This window comes from Physella acuta, unplaced genomic scaffold, assembly GCF_028476545.2.
Source record: "Physella acuta isolate Inbredline_101_S28 unplaced genomic scaffold, ASM2847654v3 ptg000453l, whole genome shotgun sequence".
In the NCBI taxonomy this organism is placed as follows: Eukaryota; Metazoa; Mollusca; class Gastropoda; family Physidae; genus Physella; species Physella acuta.
This window is the reverse complement of record NW_026731972.1, coordinates 38,628-64,214: the sequence shown is the minus strand read 5'-3', so window position 1 is coordinate 64,214 and position 25,587 is coordinate 38,628. Positions and strand designations below refer to the sequence as shown.

The 25,587-nt window shown below is 30.9% G+C and overlaps 3 protein-coding genes across 7 annotated transcripts; 1 reads left to right on the top strand and 2 right to left on the bottom strand.

Annotated features, from left to right (window-relative positions):
- Positions 1 to 491: 491 nt before the first annotated feature.
- Positions 492 to 6,160, bottom strand: LOC131943310 (uncharacterized). 4 transcript variants are annotated; one of them, XM_059303341.1, is made up of 6 exons: positions 6,011 to 6,160; positions 5,153 to 5,259; positions 4,138 to 4,355; positions 3,266 to 3,392; positions 1,770 to 1,946; positions 492 to 859 (listed from the first exon to the last, which is right to left on the bottom strand). In XM_059303341.1, the coding sequence occupies exons 2-6, from the start codon at positions 5,244 to 5,246 to the stop codon at positions 666 to 668; spliced, it is 810 nt and encodes a 269-aa protein (XP_059159324.1). In that variant the 5' UTR covers positions 5,247 to 5,259; positions 6,011 to 6,160; the 3' UTR covers positions 492 to 665. The 4 variants fall into 4 exon arrangements, with proteins under 4 accessions (XP_059159324.1, XP_059159325.1, XP_059159327.1 ...); XM_059303342.1 differs by having other exon boundaries at positions 6,069 to 6,160; XM_059303344.1 differs by lacking the exon at positions 6,011 to 6,160 and adding an exon at positions 5,820 to 5,873.
- Positions 6,161 to 6,398: 238 nt separating this feature from the next.
- On the top strand, positions 6,399 to 14,772 carry LOC131943312 (transmembrane protein 128). Of its 2 annotated transcripts, XM_059303346.1 has the most exons (5): positions 6,399 to 6,549; positions 6,788 to 6,902; positions 9,933 to 10,092; positions 10,798 to 10,965; positions 11,653 to 14,772. In XM_059303346.1, the coding sequence occupies exons 2-5, from the start codon at positions 6,821 to 6,823 to the stop codon at positions 11,750 to 11,752; spliced, it is 510 nt and encodes a 169-aa protein (XP_059159329.1). In that variant the 5' UTR covers positions 6,399 to 6,549; positions 6,788 to 6,820; the 3' UTR covers positions 11,753 to 14,772. The 2 variants fall into 2 exon arrangements, with proteins under 2 accessions (XP_059159329.1, XP_059159330.1); XM_059303347.1 differs by lacking the exon at positions 6,399 to 6,549 and having other exon boundaries at positions 6,675 to 6,902.
- A 97-nt stretch (positions 14,773 to 14,869) lies between these two features.
- Positions 14,870 to 24,909, bottom strand: LOC131943311 (cytoplasmic polyadenylation element-binding protein 2). Its single transcript, XM_059303345.1, has 8 exons — positions 23,730 to 24,909; positions 22,410 to 22,524; positions 22,019 to 22,192; positions 21,224 to 21,313; positions 20,977 to 21,095; positions 20,086 to 20,200; positions 19,755 to 19,936; positions 14,870 to 18,994 (listed from the first exon to the last, which is right to left on the bottom strand). Exons 1-8 carry the CDS (start codon positions 24,570 to 24,572, stop codon positions 18,767 to 18,769), a joined length of 1,866 nt encoding a protein of 621 aa, XP_059159328.1. The 5' UTR covers positions 24,573 to 24,909; the 3' UTR covers positions 14,870 to 18,766.
- Positions 24,910 to 25,587: the final 678 nt, after the last annotated feature.

The window sequence follows — 25,587 nt, the reverse complement described above, 5'->3', positions numbered from 1 at the left end:
CAGTGAATTGCAAGCAAATGACCTCCTTAGAGAACAGTTCAAAGAAGGGCGGTAGGGTTTTTATAAGTTTTAAGCCCATTGAAGACTTTCCTAAAATTATAACTTTTGCATCAAAATACCTTTCAAATTTTGGAATGAAATACGTGATGAACAATTTGAAAGCAAACTTGTACCTCGAGTGTGTTTTCGGCCCCCGACAATGTTTCTTTCAGATTTTTTTTCTTTAGGGAAGGGGGGAGGCACTTGAAATTTGTATATATTTCTATATAAATTATATTTCGTTGGGGGGGGGGGGGGCTTCGCCACCCCAAGGAGATGTCTGGAAGAAACTGCCCCCCCCCCCATATTTGATAGTTAATGCGGCCCTCAGCAGACTGAAAAGTTTGGAGACCCCTGATCTAAGTGATGACCTGAGTCTAAAACCACTAGTGCTGAATACTATTTAGGGCACCTTAAATTCCAGAAAACCATAAAAAATTAATACAGATAAATTTTATGTCACAAGTTTATTTTACAACACACATGTTAAATGTTAAAAAGAGATTTAAATACAAACTTATAATTGTCAAAAGTATGCATAGTGTACATTTAAAAAATACATGGTCAAAACCTAAAGTGTGTACAGCACCCAAGCTAAATGCAAATTGGTCAGTCTTATACAGTTTCTAACCAGAGTCAGACATGATGGAAGCATTGAGGCTACCAGTCATTACTTGCAGGCTTCCTAAGGATAATGAAGTATCTGGAGTCTGGTCTAACATGTATGTGTCTTTTTCAGGGCTTTCAAATTCTTCTGGAATCTCAAGGGGAGGTAATTCATCCATTAAATTCTCCAAATCCATTTCTAAGAATTCAGGCACTATAAACAAAAAAAACATTTTTTTTCAATAGAAATTTATACAAGGTATACGATTTATACATGTATATATAATATTGCACAAAAATAAAACAATAAGCCTCATACTAGAATAAGTAGTTTGTAAAATATAAAATTTAAGTAATGGACACTTGTATGGGTAAAGTTTTGAGTACATAATCTATATATATAATTCTCTTCTGGGAGCCGTTAGAAAACAAGCTGCAAGCGCCTCCTTGCAGTCCCCTCTCTTTCTATCACTACCACCCCCACATTATCTGGTGAGCGGTGTTCACTCTAAATGTTTACAAATCGTAGAGCCGTAGAGCCGGGTTTCTATTAGGGGCAGATAATTTAGTTCGAATTTAAACTTACAGGAGGTAACTAAGAAATAACTAAGAGGAGGCTGCTTTCACGGGGGGGGGGGGGGGTTAGTGTTTTAAAGCAAATATTTTCAGTGGCAGCATTGGTACTGTCGAATTCACAAATTATGAATTACTGAAAAGTAGAAAATAAAACAACTAAATAGCGGCGTATGATACGCTGCGGGTCGGCTCGTTACTTATAATAGTTTACTGTGAAGGTTTTTAGAATATCGATCACGGAGATCCTGTAGAGTCAATCGTTTGTCTTACACAAGGGAAACTTCAGGTTATAGCTTAAGGCTTGATGTAAATAAATAGAAATTATTTTCAAGTTCTCTGGATTAGCAACTTTTATAACAGATTCTAACAATACTGAATTTCCTAATTATTTTCAGGCTTAAGTTTAAATTTTGTAATACTTTTACAGTCACTTTGATTGACAAATCTAAAAAAACATTTTAATCTATGTCAGCAATAAAGATGGATGGATTCTCGTCCACTTGGTCATATCGAGTGCTGAGAATTTATTACCAAAGCCTGATATTTACCTGGTACAAAACTGACAGGCATTTCACATATTTCCTCATGCATAATTTCTTCAGGTTCACTGCAGTCTGTATCACTGTCAGGGATTGTACCAAACAAACAAGGTGGACGCCATGCCAAAAGTTTATCAACGTAAGTGCTTAATCTTTCACTTCGTGGAAAAATAGTATCAGAATCATCTGGTGAAAATAGATTTTTGTAAAATAAAACATTGTCTTACAGAGAAAACAATTATTAATAATAATAGGGGTCAATGACAGCTAATTATATACAGCATTGGGTTATGGTGTAATGAAGGATTGTTTTTTGCTATTTTAATGTTAATAGTTTATACAATTTGTGTCCATAACCAAATAAATCCCAGACAAGCCTGACCAAAAGTAGGAACTGGCAATCATAAAAAAGAGCAATTTGAAGGCAAAAAGGGGACGTGCGCACAAATAAAATTGTTAAACCAAACAACTAAAATTAGAAAAAAAGACTAAAAACATTATACACAGTAGTAATTGATATGAGTATGTAAAGTTTTATACCTACATATACTTAGTATCTAGCCTGATCTAGATATATATATATATATATATATATATATATATATATATATATATATATATATATATATATATATATATATATATATATATATCACTGCTCAATTTAACATTAGCTTACATTTTTTTAAATATACACCCCCCCTCCCCAATATAATGAAACCAACTGTCTTAACACTATCCTAGATTGGTTTAACACTAGTTGATGCTGCAACAATCTTAAACTATTTAGGATTCTTTGCCATGGACTAGCTAGTAATAGGCCACATGAACAAAAAATAAATGCTAACTAAAGTGCATCACCAGGGACGGAGTGGTCTAGCGGTAGAGAGCTGGACTGCTAACCCATAAGTCTCGAGTTTGAATCCGGGTTCAAGTCAGTAGACCGTCCCTGAGTCCACTCAACTGTGATGGGTACCTAACTCACGTTAGGGAAAGTAAAGGTGGCTGGGCATAGTACTGACCACACTATCTCTTCATATGCCGAGGTCACAGAAACAAGTGAACTCTACTTTCGCTTGCCCTATAAACCGTTAGGTTTGAAAAGGGAACTTTACTTTTACTTTTAAAGTGCATCATCACTGAAACATATTAATTATTTGTTTGTGCTTGATAATATTTTCCTCCACATTTTAATTAAAACTTTATCCAATGTCTAATTTACGATTACCAATCCACAACAGAACTTTTACTTTGGTATTCATTCCTTATTTTAAAAAGTGTTTCTAAAATATTGTATTATTTTATATCTCCTGCAATCTCAGCAGCTGACATTCAAGATTATCAACATGTAGCCTAAGTATTGAAAGTATACATTGGAGTGGAAAACAAATTTCAAAGGGAAATAATCACACCCTCCCCACCCTCCTTTCAATGTTTTATTTTATTTTTTACTGTATGTTAGGCATTTCTTAAATCCACAACAAAGAATTAAGGCTTAAACTTACATTCACAATCATCATTATCAGGTTGTTGCTGTATGACTGGAGGTTTCCTGGTGACTTTTTTTGTTGTTGCAGAAATCACAGGAGGAAGTTCATTTTTAGTGTTTTTCAAACTTTTTCTGTGAGAGTGCTGAAGATGAGAGCAAAATTGACTGAGTTAATCAAAACTAAGCTACTACACACATTTTTTAATCTTACCACTGTTCAGGCATTAAAAACAATTCAGTTGCCCCTACAGCCAAACACAATGACACTTTCAACCATGGAACTATAAAAATTATTTTATATCCACTCATGCATATTTAAAAATGTGTGAGGAAAGCCAAACAGGAAAATAGTTAATTATGTATGAGTCTAAACTGCTTAATAATATAAATAAGTATAAAACTGAGAAAAATGAAAAATAAACCACATCTTTACTATTACATTCAATTTTTAAAATGCCAAATAAAAATCACTGGAACTACTTTCTATTTTAGATCACTTTATTATTGACATTAGAGTCTTTAATCAAAGCATGATTCATCAAATGAGCCATTATCAGTTTTCACAATTATACTGCTGGTAATTTTGAAATTTAAAAAAAATGTAACAGTTAGTGATCGAACAATGAGAAAGACATGTACATAAAACTTATTTACTTATTTCCAACATTGAGAATATTTTTTAAATCAGGCGACCAGTAAGACTACTTACTATACATGAAAATTAATGTGTTATACAAAACATAGATCTTGCACTACCGACTGTAACATATAACAAGTTAAAAAACAAAATAATATTGCACCTTTAAACCAATACAATCTTTATACTTAACACCACATGTGCAATAGTAGGCTGGGTATATTTATATTTGAAAACTAATCTTCATGTACCTGGGCAGGAGTTTTCCTTGTTTCAGATTTCTTGATACCTGGACCTTGAGGATGATTTTCTACTCCAGAGGACACTTTAGGTTTGACTGGATTAAAAAGCTTTTCATTGTGTTTTATGTCAATGCTGTTAAAGTTTTTTCCAACAGGGCCCCTGGGGTCTTGGTTCACATCAAACAAAGCTTTACGAGGTGTTGGCTGAGCAAGTTTTCCATTGTTTCCTTGTGGTAGAAATAATAATTCGTCATCTATAATACTGAGTTGCATTAATATATTACCATACATTTAAATATGATCCTAAACTGACATAAAATGTGTGTAAAAAGTCATAATATATAAATTAACTTTTAAAACTTAATGAAACCATTTCAAATTTTAAGGATTTAAGTACTATGTTGGCAATTGTTGGGCTTGGTCAGGGCAATCACACTAAAAAATCCAGACAAATCTTTAACTGCATGCGAAGAATTATCCAGATAAGTTGGGCAGACACCAAAATCAACCCCAAACTCTTGCAAAAGACAATTCAATTGCAGTGGAAGTCAGAAGAATAAAGGAGGCAATATAAAGGAGGCGATTAGGTATGATAGGCCAAACTAAATCACCAGACAGGACCTAAAAAATGAAATTCTCAAGGCACCCTAAAGACATCTGTTGATGAGAACTTGAGACAGATACTATTAAGATGGGGAAAATTGTCCAAGACAGACAACAAGAGAGCTGTAGTTGGCAGCCTTTGCTCCAATAAGCAGTGACAGAAGAATCTGCAACTGGGTTTGGTGCACAAACAAAAGTTCTTTTTGTAAACATTGGATCATAAATTATAGGAATAAGCTTGCAAATGCAATTTAAGTAGTTTATTTACAAATGAACAGAAGCACAAACTAGCACACTTAGGTATGTTAACATCACACCATGTATTTCACCTTCCTGGAGCTGGAAACTTAAGCATTATCAAGGGAGACTGCTTAGCGCCCACACACACTTACATACACAGCATTACTCAGTTTTTACTTACTTAAACCAAAGCTTTTCAGTGCTGATCCTTTAGTGTGTAGTATAGAAGGTGCATTTTCCTTATCAACATGAACTTCAAAGCCAAGGGCAGCCATTATGAAAAAAATTCTGCAAAGAAACAAAACAATTAGCATAGTTTTGAACAGTGATTTGAGCAGATTACAAAAATAAATTAGGTAATTCTTTTTGACCAGACTCATAGTTTTATGCAGCTCTACTGGCAAGAAAGCTGTCTCATAACATAAGATCAGCCTACATGTTTGTAAAAACTATAGACTAGGTTGATGAGGCCATGGCCATGGCTAAAACAATATTGTGACTAACACACGAGGAGCATGCATTAAAACAAATTTCTCTGCTTAGTTCAAGTGACCATCTCAACATTAAGTTTTAAAACTATAACACAATAAAAATTGCTGTTTCCCTCTGTATTTTAAATGTGGATGAGATTGTGACATATGCAGCAACATCAAATGTAAAAGTTGGTTAAGTTTGGGCAGTATGAAAACATGTCTAGATCTAGATTCTAGCTAGATGAAATTGATACAGAAGAGTGCCCTGAAGCATACATCATTATAAATTTTAAAATTATATTGTTAAAAATAAAATACGCTCAACTGGAGGTGAACGTGAAGGGGGGAATAAAATACGCTAAAATGGAGTTTTACCGAGTGAGTCATCATCACTCATCAGGCACAGTTTTGGGGCAGTTTAGTTTACTAAGTTTACTGACTGAGTTTTGACTTTTTTTGAGGAACCTTTCCAGTTTCCTCGAGTCAAAACTCAAAACTAAACTCAAAACTTTGAAAGGATTCAATTATTTTATTATATTATTTATTATATCGTTAAATTTTCTTACTCTCTACTTCTATTTTTGTTGACCTTTTGACGCTTCTAAGATCTAGAAATCTACTAACTATTCAAATGTATTCTAGAATGCTGATCTATTGTTTTCTTTTTTAACCATAAGCCATAGCCAGAGCCATAAGCGAAGCTTTGGTCAGAATTCACAATAGGCCTAAAAATCACAAATAGCGGTTGTATTTCTATTGGACGATTGGGTTAGTTGAACACCAATAAAAACTTTTCCTTTGGAAAAAGAAAGTGCTTTCCCTTGAATTTTTAGGATGTGTTTCTTAGACTGTTGAACTTAGACACTTTTCTCGCTTAATTTTCGACGCGGTAAAAGTCTGTATCTTTGTAGTAGCTCTGTTTTTTTATTGCCCCCCCCCTTCCCCAAATTGTGACATAATTTTACTCCCTTAACCGTGTAGGCTAATCATAATAGATCTAGTAACATCGAGCAACCCATAGGTTTATAACAAGTATTTAATTTAAACACTTATTGAAATTGAAGATAGAAACGCCGCAGGTTGAATTGGATCGTGGAGTCGTGACGTTAGTTAATCACGGACGAGTTTATCAATGTTACTTTAATATTTAGCTTTTATTTTCGTAATGCAAATTAATTTGATTTAGGCTAGTGTTCTGGATAGATCTACTTATAATTAAATGGCCTATTAATAAGATCACATCATTGAATAATCAGAATATCTTCTAGACCTAGATTAGCTTGTGATAAGAGCGCTAGAAAATTATGAATTTAGAGAAACACGGTTTTCGTATTTACTTTTAGGCCTAACAGTCTGTTACTTAGCAAAGCGTCAAAATGGCGAACTATGAGGAGGAAGTATTCCATCGACGTGTACAACAAAAGTTTAGTGAGAGGTTTTCAAACGAATCTACGAATGGTACTGTTTTATTTTCAACCTAAGTTTTTAAGTATGGGTATATATTGTAAAATAGATAGCCTATACTATAAGTATAAACTATAAACAGTCATTGACATTAGATTAGATCTAGGTAGTTGGTGAGAAGACATTCAAATTAATTTCTAAGAACTAATATTAATATTAAATATAGGGCGTAGTGCCTAGTACTAGTAATTTACTAATTTGAAATATTTAGGCCTAATATTTTAATTTAATAAATTAGTTAGGTATTAATTATTTATTTAATATTTAATAAATTAGTAGGCCTAATTAATTATTAGTAATTTATTAGGTCTAATGACTAAAGGTACACTACTACTACCAGTACCGCCACACACACACATTTAAAAATGGTACTTTGCCTTGTTACTTAGATAAAAACTAATATCAGCAAAGATGATGATATCACATGAATTGAAACTAAGGGGAAAATAGCAAATCAAGTCAAAATAAATTTAAATTAAATTTTAAAAGCTAGAAAAGTAAACACAAATTAATGATAGCATTGATTGTAGAGTAAAAAAATAGAATTAAAAATCAAATGCGGAAATGGATACACAAAGATTATGAAGTCATTAATAATTGATAATAAAGACACTTACATTCTGCCTAATTTATTTGTCTAACATAAGTACTAAAAATCAATTAAGAATAACATAATAAAGCAAATGCAAAAAAAAAACATGTTAAAATATGGAAATAAGTAGATGTAGGTAAAATCAGGCAAATGTCATTTTATTAATTTAAAAAATCAGAACAGTAAAAATGTTATTAAAATAATCTTTAAGGTGCTGCTGCTCATTTAGTTCAAAGTTAGGTGAAGCTTCTTAATGTGAGTAATAAGTGCCAGCCTAGAAGTGAAGTCTAATAGAAAGTGGTTTATATGTTGGTTTAGAAACTTTGTCTAAATGATTGAGGTTTAGCATCACAATGTAGCAAACAAGTCTAGGTTGAACATGTAGTCTGTGTGATCTAAAAATGTGGCCTTGGTCTAGGTAAGGTTGAGCCTAAATGCAAGTTTTAGTTGTAAAATCTATGACTATTTAGTACTAGTCGACCTGCGGCGTATCACACGCCGCTATTTAGTTTTATTTTCTACTTTTCAGTAATTCATAATTTGTGAATTCGACAGTACCAATGCTGTCACTGAAAATGTTTGCTTTAAAACACTAAAAACCTCCTCCCCCCCCCCCGTGAAAGCAGCCTCCTCATAGTTACCTCCCCTAAGTTTAAAATAGTTTCAAACTAAATTATCTGCCCCTAATAGGCGTCACTAAACCCGGCTGTACGATTGTATACATTTAGCCTGAACCACAGCTCACCAGACCATGTGGGGGTGGTTGCGTTATGCCTAGAGAGGAAAAGAGGGGACTGCTAGGCGCGCTTACAGCTTGTTTTCTAACGTATCCAAGAAGAGAATTATATATATAGATGTATGTGCAGTAAAAACATCTAGAACTAGATCTAGTTACTAGATAAAAAATTGTGGTAGTGTCTTATTTTAGCTTTGTGGTGTGAGGATTCATTATGATGTTTATTTATAAATACACCATACACTGTAATGTGTACTATTTAGAGTAGTTAAGGGGATCCGGACAAAAGGCCGACAAGTTTTATGAAATAACAAACTACAATTATAATGTTTAATTTTTATTGAAAACCAGTTACAGAATGATAAAGGTATATTATGCAACATGTAGGCATACTTGTATTTTGTTTATTAATATCAAATTTAGTGTTTTTTTTTTTTTAAAATAAAAAATAACTTACAAATTCTGGCACATTTGTATCACAATCACAACAGAATTAATTAATCCAACAAATATAGTATAGACTTTTTTTCACGCAATTTGCAATGGTCAAAACTAAAATATAATTCAAAGTTTGTCGGTATTTAACATGTAGTCCAGTCAAGGCACATGATCGTTCTACTTTACTCAGTTTCTTTGATTTGTTTGCAAAATATGGTGGTACACTTCTTTGTACACTCCCGTCAACTCCAGTCGCATGGACCCAATTGTTCACCTTATAAGGATAACAGCTAGCATTGTCTCTTGGCACTAGCATTGTCTCTTGGCATTCCGCCTTATTGCACGTGGGCGACGGCTTTTGACTTGGTTCTTTGATGGTTGTCTCACCTCGTTGACATAGAAGGAGCTATGAAAGACAGTAGTGATGGCATTTTGCAATATTTAGGTGTTGATCCTTTGTGTTTAAGACACTCCCGTAATCTTCAGTCACTAGGACTCGATGGTTCACCTTATAATGATAGCAACTAGCATCACCTCTTCTCTTGAACGTTTCACTTTATTTCATGCCTTATTTTGATGGTTGTCAAGATAGGGGTAAACAGTAACACATATTTTGCGATATTAGTATTTTTATACTTGTCGGCCTTATAGTCTGTCGGCCTTTTGTCCTACACCCGTGGTTAAGGGATCGACCCTTCAGATGAGTCTGCCAGAAGTTCTAGTGAAATCAATAATAACTAACATAAGTCCAGTTAACAAATCTATTACTGTTTCTTTATTTACACATATCAACTCCTACTCCTAACTTTACACTGTACTACATACTACTTCTACTATCTCAACTTTACCCTAACTAATCTCCAAGTCCATCTCAACTATCTCCTAACAATATCTATCTACAACTGCTTTTTTATTTTTTACACACGACTGTCTGCTACATGCTCCATTGTCCAACTGCTAATGCTGACACTTCAATAGTCAGATGACCATCTCATGTGGCAAGTCAGTTCGCAGCTCACTTCTCATTGGTTCCTATTTTGTCTGGTTATTGATGTTTCATTTAAAAAATGTTCATTAAGAAGTAATATTTTTCTCTTCAAGTTCTTGTCTTCATGCTTTTTGAATGATATAACATGTTATAAATGTCCTTCAGTATTCTTTTTTTTTTATATTATGTCTTTTTGTGCTAATATTCTCTATAGAGTCAAAAGAAATCTTTTACAATATTTTGTCACTATTTAATTTTTTGTCTCAACAGATTCAAACTTTAACCAGAATAAAAATGGAAGTTCTGGGAATCCAGCCGCAAAGCAATCCCCTTACTGCATTCAAAATTTTCTGTGGTTAGGATTAGCTATTCTTGTATTTTATTTTTCTGACTTCGGTAAAGTTGTGATTTATGACCAGCGCATAAAAGGGTAAGATATAAAAATTTTATACATTTATCTAAAATTAAATAACAAGATTATATGACTTGGGGGGGGGGGGGGGGGGTGGGGTGAAATGAAAATGGCTAGAACTATTCCCTGTCGGTCTTGTGGATAAAACACTCTGAAACATAGACAAGTAGACAACTACAAAAACAGTGTAACCATGGAAAAATAACATCAATTTAGTTAACTGAGGCATAAAGACAATAAAAATTAAACATCAGTTTGTTCCAGTTTAGAGTGGTCTAGCGGTAGAGAGCTGGACTGCTAACCCGTTAGTCTCGAGTTCGAATCCGTGTTCAAGTCAGTAGACCGTCCCTGAGTCCACCCAACTCTGATGGGTACCTAACTCCTGTTAGGGAAAGTAAAGGCGGCTGGGCATAGTGCTGACCACACTATCTCTTCATATGCCGAGGTCACAGAAACAAGTGAACTCTACTTCACTTGCCCCATAGACCGTCAGGTTTGAAAGGGAAACTTTACTTTTACTTACTACTTTGTTCCAGTTTTCCATTCTAGGCATAAATTAATTAGTTTAGCAGTATTTTTTATGGTGGGGGAGGGGGGCGGTTTCTATCAAGTTGTGTAGTTTTATTTTAAGTATTGTGTTTTAGCTTCACCCAAACTTTATCAAATATGAACTTGTTTTTTGTCAATTTTTACTGTATAACAACAAATGATTTTTATTTACAGGTCATGGTTTTGGACTGGTTCCTTTTTTATGGGTCTCCATGCAAGCATAGCAATTTTTCTTATTTTCTGGTTGAGCTTTTGGAAGAAAATAAGTTCTGAAGAATGGGAAAACAAATATCCCAGGGCAGTACCTATAGCAACAGCAGCATTTATTTTAGGAATTATATGGTAATTATTTATTCATGGCATATATATATATATATATATATATATATATATATATATCTTGTATCAGTCCTTTATTTATGCATCACTAAACCTTTCATACAATTGCCATGAAACTGTTAAGTTGTTGAGAATACTCCTTGGAAAGTTTCTCCACTAAAAAAAATTTTAGGACAGGGTTAACCAGCTGCTATCTTACAGTGTCTTAGTAATCTTAGCACCAGGGATCCCCTAAGAGCACCCTATACTTCTGATAGTTGGCTATTCACTGACTAATCCAAACCAAGAGTTGAAACCTTGCACCCTACTGTAATGTAATGGGTATCTCAAGAAAGCATACTGCAATGCCCCTAGCAACTGGGCATCAATGATGGCATTCTAGCTCACTCTTGGTTAGGGAGATTAATGTACCATGAAGGTCTGGTTTTTTTGCGTTAACACAACACTGGCAACATGTGTGGACAAAAAAATTAGGTCAAGCATCTAAAAATATATCATTGGGAACTATTGTATGTGTCATAATGAGTTGGATTATATGGATGTTCTAACCAAGTGGATTCAGAAAGGTATTAAATTCAAAATGCTTCTGAAAAATATTTTTTTACGCTATTGCATTATTAAAATAAATTTTTAAAATTCTTAAGCTTCAACATATTTTTTTATTCATGCTGGTTTTTTTTTTTTTTTCAGTTTATCTGTCAGCCTTTGGCCTGTTTGGGGATGGCTTACTCCAGTTATCTTATTGATTTTATTTATGGGAGGAGTGGTTATAATAGCAATGCTTGGTTGATTAAAATGTGATTATTTCAATGCAAAACTTCTTGCTGATTTTATATTTTCAATTATTTTAGTACATTGTTTTTTAACAAGTCACAGACAAGATATTTTACAATATTTTGTCATACCATTTTAAGGAACCACTGTTATTGATAACATTTTGAACACTGGATTTGTTTTAATTATACATGTTTTAAAATGAAATTCTTTGGTATAATAGTTCTGTGTAGGTTTTGCCAATTCTTCTGCTTTGAATGATATAATGTAAGAAATGAAACATTATACTCAACTTTTTTTAATATATTTATATTAGTTCACTTTGACTTTGGCATTCAAGCACTGGCATATGAAAGGGGTAGATTGTTTTCCAATTGTTTTTCAAAAGTAGACATCCATCTTTGTATATGGTTTGTGAAATAATAACTTTCAATCTTGGAGTTTGGAGCATTAAAAAAAACTATCACTTCATGAAGTGAAATTTATTAGATGATGGGGGAAAAAACAAAAGCAATGCTGTTTAAAAAGTATTTAAAACTTTTTTATTAAGCAGAACATACAAAACTATAAATTAATAACCCACAAGACACCACAATATCAATTTTTAAAAATATAACATGAATACAAGTTAAGAAAGGAAAAAAAGTTTTTTAAAAAATCAATTAGTTAAATAGATTTTTCAAGTAGCTACTGTTATATTGTAACTCAAATTCTTTATTTCTAAGGATGAATTATGGGAATGACATTTCAAAATAAAAATTAACTAATTTAATTTTTGAATGGGAAAATATTTAAAAAATAATACTGTTTTTTTATAAAACACTAGATATGAAATGTTTTATAAACCAAACTACATATCAAGTAGAGAGATATCCATAATAATTTAAAGTTGTTTACATAGTTACCATATATATTCAAGCTAATAATATTTCTAAAAATAAAAAAAAAAACTACTTTCATTAGAAAAACCACTCTCTAATAAGTTATAATAACACTTATGAATCCTGAAAAAAAATTCACTGGTGAATAATATTTGTTATGGCATTATATATCAAATGAATAACAACAACAATGGGGCTATGTTTTAGTATTTATGGAAACAATTTAGTACTACTGTGAAATTAAAACATGACCAGAGAATGCTTAATTACATTATAGTATAGTATCTCTTTGGCATCAAGTTACTTGACAATTAAAAAAAAGCCTCTTAAAATAATCTAGCTTTTTTTTAAATTACTATATTCCTATTACATTTGCCTAACATGTTCAAAATCTAAATAACCATTAAAGGTAATTGAAATATGGGTTTTAAACAACACACTATACTGAAGGCTTCTTAAGACAAGAAAGTAAACAATGCAAAGAAAAACATAGGAATCCTTTTCAACAAAAACTATAGACCTGAAGAAAGTAGCCTAATAGTAGCAAATTATAAAAATGGATTTTCTAACATGCACTCTACATTTAAAACACTGCAAAAGAGAGAAAAATTCAGATATTAAAAGTAAAGCAAAGTTTTTAAAAGTATTAAGTGCGTGTTCACCTAGTTATTAATTGTGAAACATCTTGTCAAAGCTCTATTTTAGAAATTATTGTTACTAGAATTTTAATACTGAAGAATATTTGTGATTCCTTGCTTGTATAGATTTTAGAAAAGGTTAATAGGTACTTTAGGAGCCAACTATGAAGTGTTTGAAATTCTTTTAACTGTTTGTTTTAACTAAGCAATAGATTCAGTTGTATTATTAGGTAAGAGAACTTTTTTTTAAAGAAAATCATTACCTATTGATGTCTATCTATGTCTGTTAAATTTTAAAACAAATGAGCTTTGATTACACAATGTGTTTAAATAATTAAAATACGATCAACAATAGAAATAACATTTACAAATTATTTTAAAAATCAAGAAAATACCTTACTATATTAGGACTTAAAATAATTTTTCAAGTTATTTTGAATTGGACTAGAAAACTACTTTCAGCAGTTTTTAGAAGTAATAATGTTATGGACAATTTATTTTTAAGTGGCCAACTTTTCCCACATTATATATTGAAGGCTAAATGTTTTTTTCTCACAGAAGTTAGTAAATGATTTATTCTTTAAAAATTAAATTATTTTTTATTTCATTAAACTTGTAAAATATTACTTTTTAGATGATAAAGCAGAAATTGTTTATTATGTTAAACGTGGTTAATTATGGAAAATAATTAATTCATCAACTCTATAAATGTAAACTTAAAAATATTTATACATAAAATGATAAGTATGTTTAAAATATAATATTTTGAACTTATTGAATGAGTTTTAACTCGAGGGGGAATCAGTGATGAAATTTGACCACTTATTTAAATTTATAAATTATAATAACTAAACAATAGAAACAGCTGTAAACCTTTACTAACAAGTCCCAAGTGGTTTGAGATTTTGATCTAGGATTTCAATTTAATTGTAACAAGAAAATTAGACACCATTTAAGAAAAAATTGTTTAATTTAAAAATCTCCAAAAAGAATTGGAGCAAAGTTAATCTTTTTTTTAATTAGTACACAATATATTCCATAATTTCTAAAACATAAAACAAATTTACATAATTTCTAATTGGGAAAGTGAAATTTTAAATTTCTTAAAAACTCAACACTCCTACTAAAAATACAAAACTTTGTCCCAAACCATTCTACTTCTGCTAAAAACACATGCACTCATTTAAAAAAGCACAACATTGACAATATGAAGTGAACTGTATTGCAGAAATGCTTATATTTTATGTACATTAGAAAAAAAAAACAAATAAAAGTTAAAAAATAAATATGTCTTTAATCTTTTCAAAAATGCCATAGCTGCCATGCCAGTTATCTAGGAAAAAATATAATACAAAAATTGACATTTCCAAAAGTGAAGTAAAATAAAAAGTAAGATTGAAAATATATAAATATTTGAATTTATAACAGAAAAATGGGTTTCAAGGGTTTAAAGTATTTTTAAAAACTGCCGACTAATTCTGAATGCATTTTTATGCAATAATAAATTTAACCCTTCTATGCCAACATAATGTATTGATAGAAAAGATACTCAGAATTAAAGTATACTTTTATATTTGCAATGTGTGCTTTTTTCTTGTTTCAGGAACCACAATTTTTCCTACAACACTTACTTTAAATATTTTTATATAAATATAGTTTGGTTTTCTATTATCTGAACACATTTAACAAATGACTAGAGTTAAAATTTATACAAAAATAGTGGATCTACAATTTAAAACAGTGCAATAATAATTCCAGGTTGTCACATTTTGCTCACATTATTAAATTTTGGAAGTGTCAGCCATATTTATGCCAATTTACTATCATTCTTGTTCCACAACTTTCCATTTATACAAAAGGGAAAAATTTCAAAATCTTCAGTAGCATCCAGTAGTATCACAGTGTTAATTGTTAATTTACAATACATAGAGACAAGGTATTAAGTATAATGAATAGTACCTAAAACATCTGAAATATTTCATATTGAATTAATTTTTTTTAAATAAGCAAATTTGTGCTTTTTAATTAGTTCCAATTTTAATGAAATTTTTAAATATGTGTGAGCTCTCTGTTACACATTTACTTATACCACTTATATTCATATAATGCAATTTTTTTTTATAATTGAGTAATTCATCGTAACTGGTTGTTATAGTAAATAAATATTATATTTGCACTTTAGAAGAAAATTCAAATGATATATTAGTCATGTCAAGTATAATGTAAAATATAACCATTAGTTGGCAAAAATATGACTGACTATATGTTTCAAGTTACACAATAGATATCACTTAAAACCGGTTGTTTTACTTTGCAAATATAATTGTAACACACAAAACATTGAAACCTAAACTTCTAAACAAGAAAACAAATATTTTTCATCATGTGACTTTTTAAAAGGCACTGACTTAAATTTGATTATTCACAATTCAGTTTCTAAAACAAGGCAAGAGAAAAATGTTTTTAAAATGTCTTATCATGTTTTATCATTTGATTAGCAATGTTATTTTTCTATGAACTGAAATATTTTTGGAATTTAATTATGAAAATATCATATTATTTTTTAAAGCTGGGGGAAAACTGTACTTAAACAACAAAATTCTACTTAATCTAAAACTAATTTTCCTATTTTTATAAAATCTGTTAAATACAATTACTGTTCACAGGAACTTTGAAATATTAGTATTACAACAAAAGATATATATATAATTGGAAGAATACTTTACAGCAGCATTAAAATGAGCAATTGGCTACTACTTTGAGTAATTTTCATGAATTTTAAAACCCTCCCAAAATTTTATCTTTGTAAACAATGTGTAAAAAATATTCTCTAATATTATAAATACTAATAAATGCAGCAGAAGTTAAAAACAAAAAGTGAACAATACAAACAAGTATTATTTCATACCAAATACATAAGACATTCACAGGACTATTTGGCTTAAATTTTGCACATAATTCTTTAAATGCAACATTATGTTAACAAATAGCTTTTAATTAAGAATGCTACTTCTATAATATCTATTTAAAATAAATCTAGGTTTTCTGTCCCTAGTGATGGTCATTTCTGTAGAAATAATAAACCTCAGTGGTTAAGATATTTGGGTAATAAACTAATTTTTGTAATCTCTGTGTTACAAATGCTTCCTTTTACACATTACTATCACCCATGGCAATCTTGATCTCAAGTAACAAAAATAGATATTGAGATAAATACTATTAAAAAACAATGTGCACATTATAAAAAAGCTTAAAAATGGTTCTAAAACATAACTTGCATTAAATTAAAAAAGCAACTACTTTACTTCCACTTTTTTTTAAAAGGCTGTACACAAAAACTGTATTAAATACAAGTGGAAGCATAGCATCAACAATGTGGGTATGAAATTTACTAATACAACGGCTTTTTAAAAAATTAAAATTAACAATTTAAAAAATTCAAATCTTAAAAATAAGTGAATTCTGATTGATAAAACATGCAAATGGTAAAAATTTCAACATCAGAACAATGAACAGTAAACATGCACTAAAATTCAAAGTTACTTTTCAAAATTGTAAGAACTAATATCCAATAATTTTTTAAACAAAAGTGCATGCCAATAAAAAAAAAATTCAGCAATTTTTAAAAAATGTATAAAAGTTTATGGCATACTCTTTTGGGTAAAAAGAAACAGTAAAGCTGACTAGGTATCAAGAGATTCAGGTTTGGTTTGTTTTTTTTGTTTATCAAAACAAAAAAAAAGGTATTTAAGAAATTCTTCTGAAAATATGTTTTTTTATACTAATCTTGTCATAATTAATGCAACACTGCAGAGCTAAATCAAATATGGTCTGATTATTAACACTCTTAATGTAACTGAGTTATCTAACCAGATTGTGGCTTTTTATTTATTCAAAATGTTAGTAGTGGAGATACATTAAAAAACCATTAATCATACCTTAATAAAAAGTATATTGGAAAAGTCGAGTAGCTGAAGTACCATCCTTGAGTACCATTAAAATTTTACATAAAAAAGATTTAAAAGGACTATGTGTAAAGAAACAATAAGTTACAAGTTTGCAGCATTATTGCAAAGAATAAATAATGGAATGCTTTTCTAAATGGACTTTGGGTAATGAAATATTGAGACAAAAATATGTTGAATGAAAACTGGGGAAATTTGAAAATTACAAAATAGATATAAATATATATGTATATATTATATTTACAGTACTACCCATAGAATGTTTTTGGTGAAAACATCACAGTTATGAAATACATGTACCAAAATAATTCAAAAAATAATTTGCATGCAATAAAGTACTGAGTCTATATTCTACATATCACTCAACATTAAGTTGATTACATGCATTATAAATGCCAAATTTGCATTCAATGACTACTTTTTCTTTCAAATGTATTCTTGAACAAATATCCCTGCTGAAAAAGGGAAAACAAATTGAGTACAAACAAAATGTAAGAACACTTGAGGTCAGAAATGCTTTTCCAGATTAAAAAATAAAGCATTACATTATATGTAACATCATGCATCTGAAAAATTTCACATCTGAGTAATGATGCAAATTTGAAAAATAATCCAAAATTACCTACAATTAAAAAGTTATTACTAAAAAAAATCGTAGTATTAAAATTAAATAACAGCTCAAGTAATGTCTAAGTATGCTCCCATTGTATGTTATAAATATTGGGGAGCAAAAGGCTCTCCAAAGTGTTTTTTTCTTTTTGTAAGTGTATTATTATCACATTTCATATGTGAGTTGTTTTTTTTTTGTTATTCACAAAGGCAATGTTAAATACAACTTCAAAAGATACTATCACATTATGCTACAGTTATACAAAATTACAAGTCAAACAATGTCAATTTTTAAAAAAAATTGTTGCTTAATAAACAAATGAAAGTTTCAAACAGTGTTAAATAAAAGCAATTGCTTTAGCTTCACCAAAATTGTATACATTAGGCAAGATGTTAGGTAAAAAATAAAGAAAAATATTTATTTATATGACAAGTTGTACAAAAGATAAATACTATAAAACCAACTCTGGTCTATCTAAATTATTTTTTAATGTTTTGTAATTTTAATGGTTTAAAGAAAAAGTTTTTGAGGTTAATGAAGTACCTTAACCTAAATGTTGGAAACAAATTCCCCTAAGTATTTTCCAATTTAATGAAAAGACGGCTGATAAATGGGACTAATAACAATTTTTTTTTTATAAAAATGCAATATAAAAATAACTTTAAACATGTCATCTCACATCACTGTAAGTGTGGCGTCAAATTGTGTGAATTCGTTGAAATACTTAATAAACTAAGACTAAAATTCAATAAATTGTGCTACACTAGCTTTCTAAATTTTATGGGTGGGGGAGGTTGTAAAGACAGAATTAATCCAATCTTAAAATATTACAAAATTACACTAAAAGTAATATTATTTAAATGTGAGAAAAATGACTAGAAGCAATAATAAAAATAGAAAAAATAATGAAAAAATAATTAAAGTCAATGACTGTTTTTAACACCACCTGAATGGCACAGCCCGAGGACGATCTGCTCCTTCTTTAACCAAAGGTTTATGATATTCTCTCCCTGGGCGTGAATGAATCTGGGCCCAGCAATATTCACAATAGTACTGTAAGCAAGTCACATTAGCACAGAAGAATGGGGCAAATTTACCAGCACATCGTGCACCATGACATTCATCACACATTTGATCGTCCAACACATATGGTTTCACTTCAACCTGTAGATTTTTTTTGCAAAAATTATCCATGTATAAGAAATGAATTATCTACAGAGAAACAGCAAATACCACTTCACTATTGAGCAAAACAAACTCATTACAATACACACAATTTTCCTTAAAATTTCAAAGTCCAAATAAAATATATTCAAATTATTAAATACAAGGGCAACAAGACACTGATGATTTTAGTGATAATTATGACTGAAGAAATGTTCCAACTAATATAACTAATATTTATACATTTTCTTTTTTTTCTCTTCTTCTTCTTAATTGTAATACTGATGAGGATTTCCCCAATCCAATTAAGTAAGTGTCAACATGTGTGCCGTACGGCTGGTTGGCTCCTAATTCAGCCTACTTTTCTTTGTTAATTTGCCTCCCTATCCTGTATCCACCCAATTACAACCTGTAACCAATTACAACCTGTAACCAATTACAACCTGTAACCAATTACAACCTGTTTATCAGTTTTAAGAAATCCTGTCTGGCCATGATGCCCCCCATACATTTTCAATTTTTTAGATTTCTTGTTTTAACTTTTAAAATTTTTTTTTAAGACTTAACATTTTCATTAAAATATATTTTTTCTAAGGATAAAAGATTATAACTACTGTACCAACCAAATTTGGAAAAAGAATTGTATAATGAAAATAACCATTAGTGAGGAAAAAAAGAAATAAGGATTCTACATTCTTGAGATTAAGAAAATATTATGATAATGTTTTACGATACAAAATTATTTGTCCACTCAACTCACCCTTTTATCAATGTCCCCATGTTGTAATTGCACAAACCGAGCACTAATTGCTGCAATATAACTTTGTTGGTTTGAAAATGCAACCCTGCCTGCTCCTTTGGGATATTTTAGTTCGGGGTCAGTGTCTATGCCAGCATAGCAAACACCACCATACAAGCGATCCATGATCATTGCCAGCTCAACTGAATTTTGGAATTTTAAAAAATAATAACTTTTTGTGTACTGTTTTAAAACAATATATACAACAACAAGCAAAATGGATTGTCTGCATCAAGATTTTTTTCAATTTAACTAACACTTAATTTATACTAAAATTTGTTTAAGTTATAACCTGCTCTCAATGGGCGGGGGACACCTCCAACAAATATTGTTTTTCTCGGATCTAATGGCTGAGAACCATCCATAACAAAATCAGAGTCGCTTAAGCTCCAAGGACGAATTTGCACCTAAAAGAATGAAAGAATATTTAGGAAGTCATTATATAAAATTTTTTTAAATATTTAGAATTGTAATTAATGACTTTAGGTGGGGGGTTGAAACATTTCATAATAGCTAGTAGAATTTAGAGCATGGATGCTACTGTGCTTGTATGGTCATAAGCTTGGCACATTAGCGAAACTATGAAAAGCAGGTGGGTGATGAGTAAAGTATCCCCAAAGTTGATTAAAATATAATGTTATCTCTGCCTATTTCTGTTTCATACAAGAAATAATATTTCAAACAAAATCACCTTCATCTTAATATTTATTGGCAAAATAAAATAGAGAATGAATCAACTTGTTTTGGAAAAATACCTTTAAATGGAAAAACAGGAAAAATTCCTCAAATGAAAAAAATGGATTTGCATAAAAGAGAGGAAAAGTTACATCTCTGTAAAACAAACACTACAAGTGTAAAACTATTTATGATCAGCCATAGAAATATAAACAGAAAAAAAGAAAATGTATTCCTATCAAAAACATACTGGTTTTCAATGTAAAAACATTTTTTATAAAAGTCATACATATATTTCCTACAACAACAAAAAAGACACTGTCAGGCTTTTCCAGTGGGAATTAGAGTTAAATGGTAAAACATCATTTCTGTCAAGTTCTTTTATTAATAACTAGTACTTTTGGTCAATAACTTAAACACCTTTTAAAAATACTTTTTAAAAAGGTGCTTACATTACAAGCACTGCGCGATTTTAAATTTTCCTAAAGTAATGTATTTTATAAATTACCGGTTTGTCCTTCATAGTAGGGCTTGATACACACCAGTAAAGTTTGTCATCATCCATTAAACAAGATTCTATCAAACTTTGTACTGATAATTCATCTTGAAAAATCAGGAAGCAATATCCTAAAATACAAGTCCCAAAAAATTGTACTGTTAAATACAAACTATAAATGCCTACATTAATTAACAAATACTTATTTTTAAAACTGAAATGAATGTAAAGAGTCAAACATGGCTTGGTAAACAATTACCTTTTGGTGGGAAATAAGACTTTGACTCAGCTTTATGAGGCCAGTCAACAACAAGGGCACCAAATCTTCTAAAAGCTGTGGTTATTTCCTCTGAAAATTTTATTTTAGTTGAGGCAGGTAATGGTAAATACATTTTAAGACTGAAAAAGTGATGTTTGTTTTAGAAATAAAACAATTCAATTTTGCTGCTTCTAAAAAAACATTTTTCAATGCCACATTACTAGTTCCAATGCTTGAGGTTCAAACTACTTTGTATACATTTCAACTTGGGTATTTAGAATGAGTCAGACAAATAGGCAATAAATTAATTCTTCAGTGGTAAAATATTTTTATGGCAGATGTAGTAGTTAAATGTTTTCTTATATGAATTCCTTCTGTCAGCCATTATGGAATAATATGGTGAAGTGGTAGAGCACCAGATAAACCTTATCTATTTTGGTATCCAGACCTATAGGGCATCTGAGGGTCCACCCAGCATGTATGGGTACCAAAGTCTACTGTAAAGTACTGATCACAAGATCCCTTTCATAAGCTGAATATTTTAAACAGATGTGTTCTACTTCCTCTCACTTAAACTGTTTAATCTTAAACAGTAGACCTACTTTATCTTTTTAACACTTTTTTTTTAACAACTTTTGTCCATAATTTCTTCTTTAAGCAACTGGAAATGTAATTTTTTTAGGCCTAATGTATTTTCTTGAAAAGTTTAATTTAACAATACTAATAATAGAAATATCCAATGAAAATAGTTTGCTCTGCTTTTCTAATAAAAGTATTGTATTAAAATCAACTTACCTTCATCTATATCAGGAGGCAGTCCACCAACAAATACTTTTCTTGAAAATCTTTCTATGCGATCTAAACCCTGAGAGCTTGGAGATGATCGAGGTGTTCCTGACAAGTTTGGAACAGTCTGATCGAGCGATCCATCATCAATTAATGCATCTTCAATTACAAAAGGCATTTTTCCTGAAATTGGACAGCATAATTATTTGATGATAATTAATTAAAGTAATTCTCAAAATACAAGTAATCACTAATTTACTCTTTTTAGATTTGAATACAGTAGCAATCTAAACAATCAATATTGTTTTTGTTACCTTTCAGTAAAAGCCATTCTCTATGAATTTATAGATATTTAAAATCAATGCCACACATTTATCTGGTTAAAAATAAATTAATTAACCTTTCATATTATCTCCACGTAACTGCATTCCTTCTAGAGAATTGTGTTTCATTATATCAATCAGCTGATTTTCAAGGCAAGGAAACTTCATTGAATCATACTGGTTTGCTGGATTCTGTAAGAATAAATTATGTAAACTTCATTTACTCACTTTCTAATGATTATTTTTTAATTGATTGTAAGTACAAGTGAAAACTAAAACAGCAATACAAATTAAGATCAAGTATTTTAGTAAATGAATAGATTATTCAACAGATACTATTACAAAAATTGTGGTTTCAATAATAAGAAAAGATCTTAAGAAAATGAACTATTTCATGTTAGAAAGTACTCTGCCTCTATGAGAAAAACTAACACGGAACTCTATTTTACAGAAGAATTATTAGAATACAACAGCACAAAAATTAACTTATTCCAAAAAAAAAATTACACAGCCCAAAAGATCCAGCAGTTTATGGTGTGTTATTAAATTAACAGTAGGCTTACACATGCTCATTAGTTAATATTGTTTGTGCAATATGCAAGCATAATTCCTATACAAGTAGTGTAATGTAGCTAACCCAACACAAATCAATACAATTTATAATAAAACAAGTTACACTAAGAAATGTGCACTGTATAATTCTAGAGGGGTAGTAACTTTTTAAGGTTTTCATTTATAAACAGATTCTGCATTGGTGATCATTTATTTTTAGATTTATAGGTAATATATAATATACGAGCCGACCCGTGGCATATCATACGCCGCTATTTAGTTGTTTTATTTTCTACTTTTCAGTAATTCATAATTTGTGAATTCGACAGTACCAATGCTGCCACTGAAAATATTTGCTTTAAAACACTATCAGTAGCTCGGTTAAGGACAATACCCCCCCCCCTTTTCCCCAACCCCGTGAAAGCAAACTCCCATAAGTTTAAAATCGTTTCAAACTAAATTATCTGCCCCTAATAGCCGTCACTAAACCCGGCTCTACGATTGTAAACTTTTAGCGTGAACCACAGCTCACCAGACTATGTAGGGGTGGGGGTGGTAGGGAGCGCGCTTACAGCTTGGTGTTTTCCATCGTCTCCAAGAAGAGAATTATATATATATAGATAGGCCCTATACTATATAATATTCAGTAACATGATATTCCCATTACAATAATCAAGACTGAATTAAACTGTATTGCCATATATCCCCAACCAAAACCACCATTACCTCAATATGAATAAAGAATATTGACTTATTCATAGATAGTGGACGGCAGCAGTTAAAAATTTATTTCATTCATTTTTTTTAGATTTAACTCATAAATTCTTTTGATAAAAATTGTTTACCTGATATCCTACATCATCAAAACTTGTAAGATCATATGGATTCTTTACACCTCCTGAATTTTGGATTTGTCCAGGAAAAGAGGTACTTCTTTTAAATTTTGAAGGTACAATGTATGATGACTGCTGCAGCTGTTGTTGTATATTTTGCTTTTTTGTGGCTGTTGGAGCAAGAGCACTCATGTTAGGTACAGATCTACGTTGCTGAACATTCCAGGGAGGATAAAGTGATGTTTGTGTAGGTTGGGTTGACCATGTTGATTGATGAGAATTGTTCCAGTTGGGTAGTATTTTTGGATTGCTGCAAGTATTAACCATTAGGTTTGTCTGCGGTCTTGGAATATTGTTGACACTGCTATGTCCAGTAATTGCTCTTCTGCCATGTTGTGATAACATTGAATTTGCTGTTTGGACTTGGTTTGAGGAAAATGCCATGCCAGAGTTATAAATCCCAGAAGACTGTGAATTCATCGAAAGTGCTGTAGAAAATTGCTGAAATGAACCACCATTATTCATAGATGATATCCCTTGAACATATGTTTCATCAGGAGTTGATGAGGTTTGTGCTGAAACTGGAGCCACAGACCACATCATTGAAGCTGATGGGAGTGATGCTGCTCCCGACTGAGTTGCTTCACTTGCTACCATATGGACACTTGAATTCATGCTGTTATTCTTATGATTCTCACTAACTGTTAAATCATTTGTTTTCTCCAAATCTGCTGATTTAGAATTTGTACATGATGAGGACTCACTGTTGGATTTACCATTAGTAAAAGAAGTATTTGAATATTGGCTATTTGCCAATTTAGTAGATGAATTTTCGTACAGTGTGGCATCTTGCATCTTCTGAACTACGTCAGTATCTTCTGTTATTTTTATAGAATTTACTTCGGCTGATCAATACTTAATTTAATAATTTTTGTTAAAGAATCGTTGAAAATAGTTTCTAATCAGGTTGTGCTAACTATTCCGATTTCTATCAACTATTAAATTAAACTGTAAAGCTTAAATATTGTAACTTATTGTACATACAAATAGCTGGAAAACACTTGGACACACTGGAACTAATAGAACGAAAAGAGCACAGGGAACCACAACACAGTGCTTCGCCACGTCTGCTGTTGGTGTTACTGAGGCTGCTCAATGCGAAACAGCGGTTCCGACTTGGGATACTCTCGACTCCACTTGTTACGTGTTTCCTAATCTGGGTAAAAATGTTGGGGGCATTTATTGGTAGGCCTAGGCCTAGAAACTAGGCCCTAGATGAGGCGTTTTCTTTTTTCAAAAGAAATGTTACAACAGTAGCCTAACAAGTTTTTTTTTTAATTTAAAGGCCTACCTTTTAATTGATGATCTAGATCTAGATGAAGGGCTTTTTTACAACACTCTCAGTTGAGTAAAACGAATGAGAAAAAAAATTATAAAGATCTAGATCTAGGCCTAGATAGATCTATATATATATATAAATAAAACCCAACTGATTTTTTATTTATTTTCAACACATCTTTTGTTTTTATTTTACAGGGACTTTTTTTTACTAGTCTTTAAGTTAATGATAAGGTGAACTGTCTAGTCTAAAAAGAGGAAAGAAAAAAATGTATATAAAATGATACATTCGATCAATTCTCTTCACTCTCTCATTGGTTTGCCTACTTAACACGTTAGCTTAATAAATGTTATTACCCTAAAAAGACTCATCCCCTCTGTGTTGTTAATGTTAATCTGAAACTTAAAACAATTTTTATAAATATAAACCTCAGTGGCGTCACTATAGATCGGATGTCACCATGTGCGGTAACCGAAGGTGTCACCCCATTCCTCCAACAATTTTGCATTTTTGGTTTGGTGTAGCCTAATC